General features: G+C 39.5%; 1 protein-coding gene and 1 pseudogene across 2 annotated transcripts; one reads left to right on the top strand and one right to left on the bottom strand.

The window, feature by feature from the left end:
• Positions 1 to 5,286: 5,286 nt before the first annotated feature.
• Positions 5,287 to 6,604, bottom strand: LOC104609187 (mitogen-activated protein kinase kinase kinase 20 pseudogene; annotated as a pseudogene). Its single transcript, XR_016079687.1, has 2 exons — positions 6,465 to 6,604; positions 5,287 to 6,370 (listed from the first exon to the last, which is right to left on the bottom strand). The product of XR_016079687.1 is annotated as a mitogen-activated protein kinase kinase kinase 20 pseudogene (transcript).
• Positions 6,605 to 14,905: 8,301 nt separating this feature from the next.
• LOC148789767 (uncharacterized) lies at positions 14,906 to 15,313 on the top strand. The gene has a single exon (XM_088893773.1). It carries the CDS (start codon positions 14,906 to 14,908, stop codon positions 15,311 to 15,313), a length of 408 nt encoding a protein of 135 aa, XP_088749899.1.
• The last annotated feature ends 3,520 nt before the right edge of the window (positions 15,314 to 18,833 follow it).

Below are 18,833 nucleotides of genomic sequence, written 5' to 3'. Positions count from 1 at the left end.
TATATATATATATATATATATCGCATTGATTGTTTTGATGAACATAAAAGTTAATAAAATCTATTTTATTTCATTAAATAACATAAAAGGTGAGATGGCTTAGTGGCTTAAAGTATAGTAATAGATTTAGTGCTATCATTAATTGATCCTGGTTCAAGTAACATTATAAGCATTACGAAATGCGTTCAAGGTCTCAGCCACTCCATCGAAAACTCCTTAACCCGTCTCCTGTCATCGTCCCTGTTCCCAAAGGTGGGACAAGGTTATTTCCATCTTTGTTCTCATGGGATTCTCACTCCATGTGATTTTTTATGTTATTAATCATTTTATTTTTTATTTTGTTTAAAAATTAAAAATAAAATAGTTGAAATTTATAATTTTATTAAAGAGAAAAATGGGGATATACAAAAAAGAGAAAAATGTGCACTTTAGACAAAAAAAAGGGTCCAGCTTCCAAAAGAGAAATTATCTGGATACCATGAAATTGCTTGTGTACACCTAACGAAGAACACAGGTTTCCTTTTAACATAGTCATACCAGAATATTTCTCTCAGAGATGCCCTGATTTATTTCCTTGCAAATGACTCAAATGATAGCAGCCCAGTTAATGTTCCATAATCTTCCTCTAATGTTTAACCTCATAACACCCAACCTTAAAGTAGCTGTAGCAGAGCTTCAGGGAGACACAACTGTGCATCAAAGCATGAGAGTTCCACAGAGGCACAGACCATAGCTGATTTGGGAATTTGCAGTCCACCTGAATTGCAAGGGACATTAAATCTGTACCTGGTAACATTCAGGACAGATATAAAATATTTTTGTTGGGTATTTCAAGTATTAAATGTTAATGGGTACAAGTCCTTACCTACCTTCTCGCTTAGCTGCACCCAAACCAGGTAAGTGATGCCCGGTAACAAAAGGCCTTCATTAACTGTACAAGCACCATTCATTGTTCTTGATGATTCCTCCAATTCCTTCTGCTTCTGAGTCAAAATTGCAGTTCCTTCAGAACTGAGTTTAAACCATCATCTGTGATGTGGCTCCGACTGAAAACCCACATAGTCTGAAATAACCCCTTGGCACTTGGCACCAGAAACTCCGAAGCCCTGAACCTTGCTCTGTTCACAACCACCATATGAGAACGAACTGTTCAGGAAACATCCAGCATTCCTTTCCAACTGGATCTTCCACAGAAAATTAGGCACAATGGATTGAAAGAGATTTTCAGACCCATAATCAAAGTAATTATAGAGTTATAACACATCATCAACTGAAGTTTCATTGGGACCTACTATCACTGCAATCTGCAAACAACTTTTGACCATGGCCCAAATATCTTTAATAACATCACGGTACAGAGTGGTTTTATAGGAAGCTTTTATGACCAATAAACTACATATACATCAAAAAAAATCCTAACCTTGTTGAGGCACCAAAGCTTCTATAGCAGCTTCTACATTGCTGACTTGTTGCTCCACTGGTACTATCTTGGCAGACTGATCCTATGGTGACTCTGCCAGGAGTGGTGAGGCCAAACTAACCTGTCTTGAGATAACAATAATAATCCTAGATGTATCTCATTTTATCATTTTAATGACAGCATGAGATAACTTAAACTTAATCTATCTAATGGCCATTACCCAATTATGGTCCCACCAATCCGAGGTTTTGAAATAACACGTCTCACTAAGCTCCAATTCCCCAATTAAATTCCTGAAATAACGCTTTTCAACCATCACAAATGCTTTTCCACATCCAAGAAGAACCTAGTTTCATTTTTTCCATCCTCTAAAAGGTCTTCTCCCTATAATACTTGTATTGAAAATTTATGCTAACAGAAGGATCAGCTTGGAACAAACATGCCAAACTATGCTATATAGACTGTTAAGTTAGACATGACCTTTTGTAATGGAATAAGGAAGATAAGAAAAAGTCCCACACTGTGGAATGGAAAACAATTTGTCATCCTAAGAATTATGGGGAGTTGGGATTAAAGTAACTAAAGCTGCATTGGCATTCTTTCGAAGAATTAATTCTGATGAATTTGGTGATTCTAAGAATGATTTCTGAGTTTGGATGTATGAAATTTTCTGGAACAAATTTTTTTCGGGGTTCAAAATTCATTCTAAGAATTGATTCTTTGGAGCTAAAAACTTTAACTTCAAAAAAGAATAAATTTTTTGCCCAAAATTTTTTCTTCAAATAGTGATTCTTTGGATCAGAACTTTAACCAGACATATTGGCACATATATGAATGTTGAGATACTGGGTGTATTTGATAAAAGATATAAGAAGGTTTGCATGACCTTACAAATTAAAATGAAAAATATTGCATCTGGATGGTAGGTTCTGAAGATGGTGCTTCATGAGGACTTATAAATGTATGCTCATAATAGCAGGTCCTGTAGCACATATCCAGGCCAGTCCCATAATATAAATATATAATACCTTCCTAGAGTATAGAGTCAAAGCCATTAATGAACAACTAGCACAATTAATTCCTCAGAAGAGTTGGAAAAATAGATAACCATGGACAAAGGCACATGTACCAATGCCTCGCATTTGCCAAATGTGTGAAAGTATACCATGTTTAAAAACTCAAATGCATGAAAGAAAATTCCTTCTGACTTGAATGTTCATTTTGTATCAATGCCTTTAAGTTATGATGAAACTGCATGGTTAGCCGTGGCCATGATAGGACAAATCCAGAAAAACAGTTAACTAATTCAACACACAGTACACCTGGAATATGATTGTTATACAGAGGGAGTTCTTTGTTTAAATAAAAAAAAATAGTTCAATATTTATAATGGAACATGTACTTATAAACACATCAAGTAATATTAAAACATGGAGCCTTCTTATCTTCTTATCCAGATGATAAGACCTGATTTATTACCCCAACTATTGATAAAAACTAAAAGAGAATTGAACTTTAGTGTATTTTTGTCCATGTTCTAAATCTTTAAACAACCCAAGTGAGCTATACTCTGGATTTCTGAATCTTCACTAGCTATTCTTCAGATACATTTGCACACATTACTCCACATGAACAAGATTAGAAGAATGGAACTCTCCACTAAACCTCATTGTAATGATCCAAGCCTAATAACAAGTTATTTTCTCAGCTACATTAGTCCTGTTTCACCTCCTATAAAATTAGTAGTACTGAAAGGAGTTTGCAAGAGTCAATATATTGCTTTTTTTCTTCTATTGGATGGTCATAGAAATATTAACGTAGTGCACTAAGGTCATTAGCCAATTAAGGCACTAGTTATATGGACCTAATGATTTTGTTTGTTTTAGACAAAGTGGCTGATCAGAGACTTGAACCCACATTCTCAGGTTTTCATCCTGAGATTTTACAATTGCACCAAGCAATGACCCCTTAAAATAGTAGCAATGTACAAAAAGTTATAGTTATTAGTATTAGATATTCAAATAATGGTGCAATTCTTATAGCAGTAAAATTATAAGAGTTCAAAACAGCCACAGGGACCCCCTTATCAATGACGCAAAGACTTTTGAAAAGGTTAATATAAGAGGACACATGAAGTAGTCATGAGATTCCTTTTTGATAATAAACAAAATAAATTTGATTGAAAGCAGAAAAGAAGTATGACACATAGAGTCAGACGCAAGAGTATCGAGGTAACAGAACACAGAATAATAACTCAACTATATATCATCATTTACAAATATCAAGAATAGACCAAAAATATTTTCCAAAATCAGAACTCTCAACACCTTCAAACTCAGAAGAGAAAGCACCCAATACATAATCAGGCTTCCTATATCAGTACATAACTTCTTGCAATCTCATTTCTTTCCATTATTACTAAGGTAGTTATGAGATACAGCAATACTAGTAAATATGGTGAACATGCTAGGGGAAGAACGATTATGCTGCATTTGGCATTCCTTATTTTAAGGACTAATCTCCTTTTTGAAGTTAAAAACTCAGTGTGCATAGGGGCATTTTAACAGCAAAAAGGAATGCCAAATGCAGCCTTAATAGTCAAGCACAGGGACTTTATTAAAACAAAAATTCATTATTTTGACAATTTCAAATGATTATAACCATATTATCATTTCTTTAACTAGTAATTAATAAATATTTTGTTTTCTTTTATTTTATTGTATTTTTTATATTCCTCTCTTATTTGATCTTCATATAAAAAGAAAAAAAAATAATTGACGGTTAGCATCATCCAGCTTAGTCCATTAGTCCATTTAAGGGTCTCAAGAAAAGGGTGGAGAAAAGAAACCAATATTGTGAAGTTAATAATATTGGTTAATCATTTTTTATTCTATACAGAATAATATTTACACAGAAAGAATTGAAGTATACCAATCTCCAAAAACTGAAAAGACCACATATGGACCTGATACAGGGGAAAGTAAAATAGGAAGGCCTTCTTTTAACCTGTCAAAACTTACACACTTACAAAAAAGTAAAAACAACTCGGTCTATTTTTGTAGAATTTATCCTTAAACTTCTAAAAATTACCCAATGCTGGTCCCAACTACTTGGGGTCTTGGAACCTATAAAACATGGAGAAGAATGACTCTGCTACTGCTCAAACTAAAAATCTCAAGGACACCCATTGGTGTTGCCTTGAACTCAATCAAGCCCCCTTAAATTCATTAAACAAAGTCAGTAGTAAAACTAAAGCCTGAAATTCTGTAAGAAATGTAAATTTATCAGATGAGAAATTTCCAATTATATACTTGCAGTTGTTCTACTAAATCATGACCCCAACAATAAACAACCATTATAATACATATTAAAGATGAATTATCAGGACATTTAGAAAGAAAATGAAGATTTACATTTACAAAGTAAACCTCAAAATGGTACCCTCTTTAATTATTTCTGAACTTTGAGATAATGATGATGGATTGTTTGTTGATAGTAAGAACTAAAACTATAATTTCTGCTTGACAACATGGCAACTAAATGAAGTATATAATAATAAAGAAACAAAGTAAAGAATTGAAAGAAAGAAAAGTATGACAATTAATTCATCTTAATAAATATTTGAATACATGGAAAGAAAACCTGAGACTATAAAATATTTGGGAATGAGGAAAGGAAGAAAATAATTTAGCGAATATTAAGTAAAAGTAGTACACTTATCATTCTAAATAGGCTTCCGGTTATGCATAAGCAAAGTAACAATTCAAATTCACCTTCTTTCTTTTTTCATTTAACACCAATAATAACATGGATAGCCTTTTGTTTCAGGGTACAATGATGAGATGGTTCTCTCAGAATTGCACTTCACAAAAAAATATGGTGCCAAATGAAGAACAAAAAAGAATAACATGTATCTAAACCCAAAAAATAAACCATGAGTTCAGCCTCTTAATCCAGGAGAAACCGAAAAACACCTATCTCCTGCACAAACTGAGCCTCCTATAATGCTTAAATACCATCTCCTGCAATGAATGGGTGATTCAAGAGCATCTTCGCTGTCCATCTCAACTCAGCATTCTTCACGAAACACATATTCAGAAAATCCTTGCCCTCGTCTGGCATCTCACTGGGTACCTCTGGCAAGGAAAAACCAGAGCTTATCTGAAACAGAACACAATTAACATCCGAACCGACTTTGCAACTCAATGCCGGCTTCCCAGTTATCATCTCTGCCACAGTGCAACCTAGAGCCCATATATCAGCGGGGGCCTCCTGTATGCCATCTCTAACAACTTCCGGTGACAAGTACAGAGGAGTGCCTCTCCAACCCCTCTTCAATTTCTTCTGCTGAGCCTTCTTCGCTAATCCAAAATCCGCAATCTTTACAACGTAGCAATAGCTCCTGGGCTTTCGCTTTCGGGAAGACAAGAAGGCAAATGTAGAGGAAGGAACGAGAATGATATTGGCAGGCTTGATATCGCAGTGGACATAGCCGCGAGAATGAATGTAAACGAGCCCTTCAAGAATCGACTTCGTATAGCGCTTCACTTCGGATTCAGGTAACCCGTCATTCGATCTCTTTATATGTTGGGCTAGAGATCCTACAGAACCGTACTCCAGTAGCAAGTTAAAGTAAAGCTCGTTGTTCCCAAAGGTGACTTCATCGCCAAAGCAGTGAACGATATGAGGGCATCCATCTAAGTCGGCCAGAACTTCTCTCTCCTCCTGAAGCGTATCCGATTGAAAGATCTCCGCCCACTTCACAGCCATAATCGGCGGCAAGTTGCATCGACGTGTGTTGACTCTCTTCGTCATAGCCAGAGAAACCCTGGAAAACCCCCCTCGGCCAATCGTCTTCCCTCTCAACCATGACTCACCATTATTCTCGTAGTCTCTATTGTCCTGAGGCTTCTCTTGCTGTTTCCGCTTCATCGCTTTCCAAGCTTTGTTCTACACCACCAAACAACAGAGAAATGAAAACTCACTTTAGGGTTTTGATCACTGAAAACAGCAAGAAGAACCAAACAAAAGACATTACACTTACCAGCGAAATACAATGAAGAAGAACCAAACAATCGAACAATTTACGTTGGTTTTTGCAGAGAAATCAAAACGAACGATCGGGAGAAGTAAAATGGACTCAGGATCGAGCAGGATTCAAGAATCAGGGTATTTATCTGCCCCGCTCCGACTCTAACTCTCTCCAACTACGCTTTCTAATAACAGGCAATCGGTTCGTTGGGAATGAAATTAGGAAACGCGCGTAGCAATCTTCGGGGGTAATATAGTCAATAGGTAATAGAAAACAACAAAAAATAAAGGGTACTTTGGAGAATAAGAATCCACTGATTCGTAACTTCGGACAACTCCGTATACAATTTCCAAACGATTTTCCTGTCACTCGCCGTTTCTCCGGCACTCGTAACGGCTAGTAGTGCTCGAAACGAATCTTTGTCCAATCGGCGGAAAATCTATGATGCCGAAAGATATACCGGCGGAATTTTGACCGAGACATGGAAAAGATTTGATATCTGAAACATCCGTAAATTTTTATTGGTCAAAACTTTTTCCATACCATAGGCCAATCAAAACATCCCAAGTTTGATGAAAGCCATTAATAATATCTTTTTAATAATAGATTTTTATGGTTAAAATGACTATTTCCTTTTTATTCAGAAAATAAAAGAATATGGCTAAATACATTTACCTGGTTAAGTATTTTCTAAAAAATATTTAATTAAGTAATTTTATTTACTTCGATAAATAATTTACCAAAAAGTGAACGGGGCCTAAAAAAGTTGTAGTACCTACACATAAATCCAGAACATACATGTATGGGGTAGAGATTCAATTAACCAAATGGAAAGCAAAGAAAAATACCTATTTATAATTCACAAATAGGGAAAGCCTTTGCTTCACCATGTGATCGATCATAATAAAACTGGTCGCAAACTCCATCCCCCCAAAAAAATTTAAGCAACTCTAATTAAATCATTGAAGTGCAACATGAATATATGATATCATCAAAAAGGAAAAACAAAAGAAAGGTTCAAATTAGATTAAAACTAAGACATAGCTAGTTCGTATTAAAAATGAAATGGAATCAAGCTAATTTAATTTTACTTCATTAATTTCAAAAAAATCCATTAGTAAAAATTCTCCTTTTTTCTTTTGGGTAAAAGAGTCATACCCTTAGTTTTTCAAAGGAATCTAAATATACCTTCTAGACTAACCCCATTGGACTTAAATATACCCCATCAATGAATTTATTTAAAATTTTTAAAATCCTATTTTGTCCTTTGATAGATGAAACCTTGCTCTCTATTCTTTTGTTCTTTACCCCACTTTTGTTAGGAAAAAAAACCTTTATTTTTATTAATTAGACAAAGCAAAGTCGATTTGATGGTAACTTTCACTTAGCACAAATTGACAACAACAAAATTATTAGTCTCTTCTTTAGATTACATTTGGAAACGGTGCAAATAGAGTGTAAATGCCGGTTCAGTGTAAATATGCACTATGGTTTAGTTTTCTAGTATTTGACAAAAATGCATTTGTGTATCGACAATGACAGAGAACACAATTTCTAAGACATGTGTACATAAAAAATGAGATGTAAATGTACATGGATAAAAAAAAAAAGTAAATTTGCATTCAAAGTGGTTTTAATGTTTAAAAAGGTATATTTTTATCTAAGGAATTGTGTTTGCATTCATTACAACTAAGAGTCATTTGATAAGAAAGTACATTTGTCAATACAAAACTAACCCCCAACTTTGCATTTGTATGAACCCGAATGCATTTTGCATATTTGCATTTACACTCTATTTGCATCGTCTCCAAACATAGCCTTAAAGACTGGAAAATAGTTCTCAAACTATAAACAAACGGTTAAAAAAGAATAAGAAACAATAATTTTATAAAAGGCTTTGTTCCAATTTCATCCAATACCATATGCCAAAGTAACCATGAGAATAGATGACCCATGGTAGAGAGTAACGTGGATGTGCAGTGTATCCATGATGAAATAGGAAAAAATACACCTATATATGCTATTTGAAATAGGTGGATTGTTCAACAATTATTTTGTAGGAAAAAAGAAAATCCCTTCTGAGAGGTCCAAATTTCCACTAGGAAAGAAATTTTTATCAACTAAAATATGATTTAGATCACCATCTCTCATACAATCCAATGCCTAAAGTAGGAAATTACCCAATACCAGAAATTTACAATTAGCCAAATAATTGTAAATTTTGTATCCCTTTGTATTCAGATAACACAGATGGAAATGAGAAAAAAGCTACAATGGGTATAAGACAACAAACGGGTGGAACTCAAATAACTAAGAAACAATGAGACTTTTGGGTTAAAAAATAACTAGGAAACAAACTCGGAGTAAGCTTGAATCAATGAGACTAATTGGTCTGTTTTTTGTAACTCTAAAAATAGAAGCTTCAACACAGAAACCTCAACTTGCTCTCTATTGCTAAAGAAAACAATATAGACATGACCCAATTGAAAGAGGTTATAGAGCTAATTAATACATTCACATGTTTAAAGATGTTTCAATTTTATATGAGAACTAATTAGTGAAAAGGAGAATGCATAACATACGTATCTCCCATGGTTGGTTCAATTAACTACCTAAACGTAGGGGAAATTTCTGAAGAATCTCTGAGATGGGAAGCTCCATGGTTGAAAGCACACCTGCACCCGAAATGAATTAATATGGGGAGACAGGACAACCCTAATAGAGACCTCGTTGGGGTAGAAAAGGGGCTGTCAGTTCAACATTGACTAGAACCAACTAAAAATCTGTAGCCATACATTGTGAATCAGCTGTGATATGAGATGATAGAACATGTCTAAAAATTAAACCTCTCATTTTCAGAGCATGGATTAAATTGGTTCATTCCATCTGATCGTATGCTTTCGAAAGATCAAGCTTCATTGCAAAAGCACCATATTTACACCGTTTTTTGTTTATATTGTCAAAGTATTTCTGAGGTAATGATATGATTACCAGTGATGTCGACCCGGGGTATATATATGCTGATGATATTAATTTATGATTGTGGCACTAAGCATGAAGCTTCCCATCTCAGAGATTCTTCAGAAATTTTGCTCTTGGTTTGGCCAAGAGGTTAGTTTTGATAAATCCCCCATCTTCTTCAATAGAAATTAGAAATGTTCATCGTAGAAGTCAGGTGGGAATAACGACCCTCTTGGGTGTGAAACTGATGACAGGATAGGAAATTTGTTTGGGCTACCACTTTCATGAATGGTTATCAACAATGTTAGAGGCCATTTTGAAAGTTGGAAGAGTCAATTTTTATCTCATGCAGGAAGTCTATACTGATTCAAAGCACAATCAATTCACTTCCTTCATATGTTATGTCCACTAAACTTTTCTCTCAAGCTCATTGTGACCAGTTAATGATGCTAACTTTATGTGGATGATCAGTGGCAATTTTACTTTAAGAATTGGAGATCCTTTTGTGTTTCGAAATTAATTACAATTTACAAGGGGGTTGGGTTTCAAAGATTTTCATAGAGTAAATTTAGCCTTATGAGGTTCTGTTGGAGGTTTTAAACAAAAGAAAATCCACTTTGGGCTCAAATATTAACTTCAAAATCTTTATCATCAAACCATAACTTTTGGACAATGCCTATTCAGTCATCTCTATCTCATACGTGGTTAAGTATGTTGAAATGTTGAGATTATCTTCACAAAGGCTACAACTGACTAATTGGTAATAGATGGTCAATTGATTGTTTGCATGATTTGTAGCTCTCTATGGGAGAACTGCTAGAACTGTCACCTTCGGCTCCCAATCATTCTCTTCCAATACTCTAGATGGCCCATTTGGAAGGTAAGATGTAAGGTGGTGATGGAAAATGAGGAGTTCCGTCCTTCATTAGTAGTATTTACTGCTCACTCTCAGATCCAATTCATTTCTTCTACATTAATTAGTGTATGCCCTTAGTTCCAATACGAGTGATGTAATCAATTGATACTTGTTATTGAATAAATTTAATTTATTATTATTTCACATGTATATGATATGCTTATGTGTAATACCCCTAAATTTGGTCATAGCTTAAAACGTTTTTAGTCAATTGATAAACTTTTAAAGTTTATCAAGCCAAGGTTAACACTCTTATATTTCTGATGATAGATTTGTTTGTCTCAATTGCTTGAATTAGACTTAGGGTGCAATGAGTTGGATGGATCATTTTCAGTTAAACCCTAGACCCTGAAGTCAAAGGGGGTAAAGCTGAAAAGTTGCATTTCCTCCCCTGACCTGATAATGATACTAAAATGGATGTTTGATTGATTTGCTTTTGATGTGACAAGTATGTTGAAGCCAATTGTAAAAATATTTTAGTGAGTAATCATTGTAATAGGATCAACAATGTTGAAATTGAATGCAAGAACTAAGATTTAATTCGGTCATGTAGACTCTTTAGAGAGTTGATGGCTTGTCAATTGTTGTATTGCCAGAAAATTGGAGAGGATAGTGAAATGCTACCTAGGTCATAACACATTCTGTAACTTCTTTATTTAAGGAGTTCAAATAAATTTCTTTTTTGGAGTATTTTAGTAAATAAGTTTCAAGGGTAAAATCGGTATTCTCTTTGAAAAGAATAATATAATTATATCAACTTTTCCTATTTAGAAAGTTAACAAAAGGGAGAAATTTGTAAATTTCCTCAAAATTATAGGCATGGTTTTTATCAAGATCAAAACCTAAAAGGAGGTTATGATTGTCAAAAAAATCCAGGGAGTATTATATATATATATAATGTTATGCCATGTCAAACATGGCAATTCTAGAGGGGGTGCAAGATTTTCTCTAAAAGCCCATCGAGTTTCCATTTGACATGGCAATCTCCCTATTTTTGCTCCATTAATTTAGGGAGAAAACCCAACACATTCTTAATTTAGAAAGAATAACCCAACACCACTCCGATTTTTGATAAAACAGGAAGAAAACAACCTAGTACCATTCTGAATCGTGATTCCCATTGCTCTCCATTTTGGACGGAGTAAGGGTGGTTTCTTCATAGTTTTTTTGCACAAAGTAGGGGCGAAGTATTGACTGATGATTCTTCACAGAAGTTTGCCACTATGGTATGTTTTATTCCGAAGTTTCAATCGTTGTTTGAAAGTTCTTTGTCTTCCTATGGAGTGAAAACTTTTCAGCAACCTCCCTACTGTTAAAAACAACATTTTTATCCCCTAATTCAGATTTCTAACTACTCCCTTTTATCTTTTTACTGAAACACTTTACCTGGGAAAAGCTTCTCTTTTGATTTTTTTTGAATCTCCTAAAACCATTAGAGCAACCATAGTATATAGCGGATTCATCACATATGTAAACATTTACTGTTTTCTGATGGTGCACGATCTGGTGGCTCTCACGTGTTTAATGACTCGGATGCTTGCCTTGTCGGTGGCCGAGCTGAGTTGGGTCGAGCTAAGGCTGGTCGAGAGCTGTACTGTTCTGCAAGAGAAAGAGTTAGAGTGCCAGGGTTGTTTGTACTCGGGGTGGGCACTCTGATGCTTAAATCAACAAGATGTTTTTAGGAGTTCTAGAAGATTTAGAGAGTGCATGAGCTTAATCGTGCATACCTCTTTAGGTGGAAATGAGCTCTTTGTATCGGCGTGAGTGGTCAGAGACTTCTTACAACGGATCTCATGTTCTCACAGAGCCGTTTCCGTTAAGTCGGGAGATTAATGATGCCGGTTACGTAATCTGCACGGGGATTTGAGGTCCGTCCAATTAACTCTGATGCGTGTGGTGCGGGTAGGCCGGCCTAGCGGTCGACTCATCAATGCTTCGGAGCTTCCGGACTGGCAACGAATCTATGTGATAAGTCAACAAGCATGCCTTGTAGATTGCCTGTGGTACTTCTCATAGCTCGGCCAATTCGAAAGTAGGTCCCCCTAGTTCAGTGTCCTATTAGCTCGGCCAAGCCGAGGTATTCTAGGTCGGCCTATGAAAGGTAGTATGCACCGACCTGTTGAGGTCATCTGCTTATTCAACGCCAAGGTATCTTCTTGGATGCCACATGTCGTGATGTCATTCAGAGGGACTTCCCATTAAAAAAAAATGGTATTAATGGGGCAGTCTCAAAACAAGAGGTATTGGTAGCAACAGAAAAATATCATAGTAATAAGGAAGGTTCAAACCGGTCATTTCCTATTGATAGAAAAGTGGTGGTCGGTGATGAATCGAGAAATGAGGAGGAGCAAGCTACGTTCATGAAGGAACTTGAGAATTTCTTCAAGGAGGGGCAGATGGAGTTCAAGCCTCCAAAGTTTTACGGAGGACTGAACTGCCGCCTCATATGTTTTCTCAATTCAGTCTGGGCTAAAAATATGGGAATATCGTATATCGTAGTGTGTCTCAGGTTAAGAAGACGGGATTAATGGATCGGATTATGGATATCCGATCCGGGTCCGACCCTCAATACCTTTTAAGTGTGGTTAGACCATTTGTTATTACACAAACTGATTCAGTTCATTCGGTTAGACGAGTCAGTTTAATGTTTATTTTAGTTCAATTACTATTATAATAATTGTAAAATCGTTAATATTACTATTATTAATAATTATTATTATTATAGTAGTTCTAATTAAAAATAATTATTATAGACAAGTGTGGCTAGATAACTGGTTTAATTTATAAATTAGTTTAGTAATTATTATAACAATTATAGTTATTAATAGTTATGGTTAAACCAGCCGGTTTAATATTTAATTTACTTCAATAATTTTTAGAACAATTATAATAATTATGAATTATTATAATAATTATAATTATTGATGAAAGGTGATTTGGCACGACCTAGTAAGTAAAAGTCACGTGGACGCGATCTAACCGAAGGATGACAACTCAACGAAAAGAGCCTAAGTCAGCAGTATTTAGAGCTCGGGTGTTCAGTCACCTCGGCACAAGCCATCTCGGCATAAAGACACCTCGGCATAGAGGCACCTCAGTACCTAATCCAGTTCGGGGCCCAAGAACCGAAGTAACACGTAATCGACTCCAAAAGATTCACAGTAGACTGCAAACCTCACAGGATCACGCCGCGTAATGGCTGCCCTTATCCTCTCCCCGCCCGGATCGGGCAGAGACGATACTTCATTAACTGACACGCTACTCCCCAACTTAAGTATCGGAGCGACCTCCTCGGGTTAGCCACCCTGGGTTCTCTGAGCTTCACTATTTTGTAGACCAAACCAGCTCGCCACGCAGTCAAGTTCCAAATCATCCTCCAGCTAGGAGCATCCAGATCGTGCTCCATCATTTGGTGCCGTTTGTGTGAAATGATCAAAAGGTCATTCCAACCTTTACCTTACTTTCAATGGACTCTTCCAGCAACACCAAGAAATGTATCGACATGAACATCACCGAGGGGCAAGATCAGCAATCAACTCTCCCTCAAGGTCCCACGGTGTGTATCGGTCAGTTTACCATTCCCCTCACAGTTTCGGGGGTCCCATCATTGTCTTTACTACAAACCATCCCACTCCCCCAGGTGGGCACCACATTCTCAAAGCCCTCCATGATTCCCAATGGGGTCGGGCACTCCCAATTCAACAACCTGGTTCAGTGCATCCGGACGATGCAGATCTAGATGCAACAGGTCCAGCAGTTCCAGCAATACTTCCTTTACCAGCAGTATCAGCAATAGTTTCCACCATTGCAGCCGAGGCAGCAACCGGTTCTGCCTCGACACGCCACTCAGCATTAGGGGCAGAATCGGAGCCCGCACAGACCAACCCAGGATGTCTGCCGATCTCCTCATCGGGGTAAGGGGACATCGTAGGTACCAATACCTCCCAATAGCCAGACTTCACCATGGGGCAGGACGGACGGGCAACACACTCCCCCAATCTCTTAAGGGGGGAACCCAAGAAACAGGCTCGAGGTCAGCCAACCCGACAGAAGCAACCAACAACAGCATTCGCGGCCTAAGAACAATAGGTCACGGAGAGAAGATCATCAGGTCGGAGCCCAAGGAGCAAACTCAAAGCAAGCCCCCTCTACTCCTCACCATGACCACCGCAGGCTTCACACCCAGGAGGAGTCAGCGAGAAGGAACCCCGACCCACCTAGCGACAGTGCTCGGGAGAGCGAGAGAGCCAGGGTCGAGATACCAGACTAGACTGAAGCTAGTAGCACCAATGTCGAACCTACAAAGAAGCAACAACGGAGGCGTCACAAGACTCACCGCTCTTTAGCCAAAAACAGTCCAACAGCAAAGCCCAGCCAGCTAGTGGAGCAGACCAAAGAAAGAAAAGAGGTAAGCTCAGCGACAACGAAAACTACGCCTGATTTGCTGAGCCAATCATCCCCCCTGCCACTCGAGCTCCTAGCGGCCCTAATGCCAAAGGACTTCAAGGTCCCCACATTAGACAAGTATGATGGGTCGTTTGACCCTAATGACCACGTGGATGCCTTCTAGTCTCAGATGCACCTCATCGGGGTTGATGGAGCCTGCATGTACGTAGCCTTCTCCACCACATTCAGAGGAGTAGTTTTTATCTGGTATAGGAACCTCACACCGGGCTCCATCAAGAGCTGGGCTCAGTTTGCCGACATATTCACAGTGCACTTCATCACTAGTAAGAAGTGTTCGAAGTCACAAGAGAGCCTTCTAAACGTGGTGCAGAAGGAAGGAGAGTCTATCAGAAGCTACATCAAGCGTTTCAATGAGATGTGCCTACAGATACCGGACCTCGATCCAGCAGTGCGCCTCACTGCAACGAAGAAGGGGATCACCCACAGAGAGTTTAAGTGGCACGTGGTAGCAAGCAAACCAAAAAACATCATCGAGTTCCTTAAGCTGGTTGATCAGTTCATCAACACTGAAGAATAAATCAACTAGTAGATTGACAATCCACCGGGAGAAAAGAGGAAGAGAGAAGGCAAAGGGATAAGCAACAGCAAACAAAAAAGAAAGAAAAGTAAGTCCCCAAGCAGAAAAAGAAGCAAATCTCCACGTTCGAGAAGTAAGTCCCCCTCACGCGGCTACAAGTTAGGTCGGTGTTCCAGGACCCCTCCAGTAGAGCGAACTAACTACACCCCCTTACGCAAAGAGAGGAGAGATCCTAATGGCTATCAAGGACTTCTCCATCGTCAGATGGCCACCCAGGCTAAGGAGAGACCTTGCCACAAGAAACCCAAACATCTACTGCCACTTCCACCAGGATCACGGTCACAACATGGAAAACTGTAGGAATCTCCGCGACGAGATCGAAGAACTCATCCGCCATGGGTACCTGAAGAATTACATCCTGTGGGAAGAGAGAGGGCAGGGAGACCGACAGGGAGATCGTTAGGGAGACTAGAGAAGGAACGCCCCTGAGACTAGCAGGTAGAACAAGCAGCCACCTCGGCAGTTACAAAAGGAGATACCAGTCCACAGTGTGATCAATATGATCACCGGCGGGTCCATCATTGCGGGGTGCTGATCAGCAATAGGGAGGACATCGGTCTGTGAATTGGAGAACAAAGGCGAAAACCCGCCAAAGCGACCTCGGCTCGAAGAACCTATCTACTTCACCAAAGACGATGCGCGTGGGATTTAGTATCCACATATGCCTTAGTCGTGAAACTTAGAATCAACGACTTCGAAATGAAGCGGATCCTGGTGGACTCGGGCAACTTGGCGGATATCCTCTTTAAGGAGACCTTCGATAAGCTGTAGTTACAATGGAGGGACCTGAAGCCAGCAGACACACCCTTAGTAGGGTTTAGCAGAGAAGAGGTCAAGCCCCTTGGTCGAGTCACAATACCAGTGGAGGCAAGCATGTGGTTGAACGTCGTACAATTTGAGCACACTTTTCTGGTAGTCGCGACTTCATCCCCCTACAACACGATCATAAGTCGGCCTATCACACACATTCTACGTGCGATAGTGTCCACCTATTACTTAGCGATGAAGTTCCCAACTGATTATGGTGTGGGGGTCGTGCGAGGTGACATGCTCGAATCCCGTAAGTGCTACATGGCTGCCCTGAAAGGAAAGGCAAAGTTGGTGGAGGATGTCAAGCTCGAACAACCAGCGGAGCATACAGAGGAGCGAGCAGCCCCGACAGAAGAAACAGTCCACATACCGGTTTCTGAACCGAGCTGACCAAAACTCTTCAGATCGGTGCCTTGATCAGCGAACTGCTCCAAACTTAACTTGTAAGTTTCTTACTCAAAAATCTAGATATCTTTGCTCGGTCCGCAGTGGAGATGCCTGGAATCGACCCTAAAATAATAACTCACAAACTTAATGTGGACCCTCTAGTCAGGCCAGTAAGACAAAGAAAATGCAACCTCGCCATAGAGCGGTGGAGGGCAGTCGATGAGGAGGTCAGAAAGCTCCTCGCTACAGACTTCATTAGGAAAGTCCATTACCCGAACTGGGTTGCCAACCCGGTGCTGGTGAAGAAGGCCAACGGAAAGTGGTGCATGTGCGTCGACTACACCGACCTGAACAGAGCTTGCCCGAAAGATTGCTTCCCACTGCCCAAAATTGACCACCTAGTAGACGCAACCTCGGGGCACAAGTTGCTGAGTTTTCTGAATGCCTACTCCAGCTACAACTAGATTATGATGGACCCGACTGACGAGGACAAGACCGCGTTTGTAATCAAACTCGGGCTATACTATTATAAAGTTATGCTCTTTGGTTTGAAAAATGCTGGGGAAACGTTACAGGGACTTGTAAATAAAGTTTTTGAGCCATTGGTCAGCAATAAAGTGGAGTGTTATGTTGATGACATGGTTGTGAAGACCCAATTTTTTAACTCTTTATTAAATTATTTAAATGATGTTTTTCAAATTTTAAGAAAATATAATATGAAATTAAACCCAAACAAGTGCATCTTTGGGATCATGTCGGGTAAATTCCTAGGTTATATAGTGAACCAATATGGCATCGAAGCCAACCTAGAAAAAATTAAAGTTATTTCAGATAAGAGACAACCCCAAAAAATAAAGGAAGTCCAAAGGCTGACTGGCCGGGTAGCTACCCAAGGCCGGTTCATGTATAAATCAGCGGGTCGATGCCTGCCTTTCTTCAAGGCAATAAAAAAGAACGAGTACTTCGAATGGACCAAGGAGTGTCAGCTCACATTTGACAAGCTAAAAAGGTACCTAAGTATTGCATCGGTTCTAACCCGACCGGAAGATGGAGAGGAGTTAAAGCTGTATCTTGCCGTGAGTGATGAGGTAGTCAGCTCGGTACTGATCAGAGAAGTAAACCAGGTCTAATGACCCATCTACTATGTTAGCAAAGTTTTGCAGGATGCCAAAACCAGGTACAACTCGCTGCATGCCAAAACCGAGACCGAGAAGCTAGCGTACGCGCTAGTCATAGTAGCCCAGAAACTACGTACTTCCAGGCCCACACTATCGTCGTCCTCACCAACAGGCCTCTGACGCAGATTTTGCTCAAGCCCGAGGTGTCTGGAAGATTAACAAAGTGGTCCATCGAACTGAGCAAATATGACATCCGGTTTGAGCCCCGCCCAGCGATCAAAGCCCAAGTCTTGGTGGATTTCATCGTAGAATGCACGTTCAGCATGCCGATCCTGGAACTAACTAAGCTCATCAATACATCGGAGGCATCGACCAGGGCAGCACTGGTCCCCATTAGGGTTGGGCCGACGTGGGACGAGGAGCCCTGGATCCTCCACGTAGATGGCTCATCGAATCTACAAGGAAGCGGTGCCGGACTGATACTGTACGGGCCAAGTGAAGTGAAGCTGGAGTACGCTCTCTGGTTCGAATTCGAAGCATCGAACAATGAGGCACTAATCGCCGGACTCAACCTAGCAAAGGAGATGGGAGCCAAACACCTCATCGTATGCAGCGATTCACAGTTGGTGGTCAACTAGGTTAACGGTGCTTACTAGGCTCCCGACTAGATCATGGCAGCATACCTAACCAAGGTCAGAGAGATTCTGCCGAACTTCCACTCTTGCTTCCTTAGGTAGATACCGAGGTCCGAGAACGCTGAGGTCGATGCATTGTCTCGATTGGACAGTACCAACGAGAACACGAAGCGGACAGTATATATCAAAGACCTGCCTCACCCTAGCATTCTCGGGGGGGGGGGGGGGGAGGGGGTTAGAAGAGGTCGCTCCCGTGTCAGTAGCAGAACCGAATTAGATAGACCCGCTCGTCGATTATCTGCTCCACGCGACCCTGCCATCAGAATGCAATGCAGCTCAGAGGGTAGAGCAATAGTCAACTCGATATGTTCTGATCGATGGGCAGCTATATAGGAGATCCTTCACGCTCCCCTACCTACGTTGCTTACGACCTTCAGAAGAGGATCAAGTACTGCGTGACATCCACGAGGGACTCTGCGGAGGACACCTGGGGGGCAGGGCACTTGCCCA

The sequence above is a fragment of the Nelumbo nucifera genome, chromosome 8, assembly GCF_055504915.1.
Source record: "Nelumbo nucifera cultivar China Antique chromosome 8, China Antique-T2T, whole genome shotgun sequence".
NCBI lineage: Eukaryota > Viridiplantae > Streptophyta > Magnoliopsida > Proteales > Nelumbonaceae > Nelumbo > Nelumbo nucifera.
The sequence above is the reverse complement of the archived record's forward strand: the minus strand, read 5'-3'. Positions and strand labels throughout refer to the sequence as shown.

What these genes read in the sequence shown, in the direction of transcription:
- LOC148789767 (XM_088893773.1), top strand. Translation starts at nt 14,906, where the DNA reads ATGCACCTCATCGGGGTTGATGGAGCCTGCATGTACGTAGCCTTCTCC.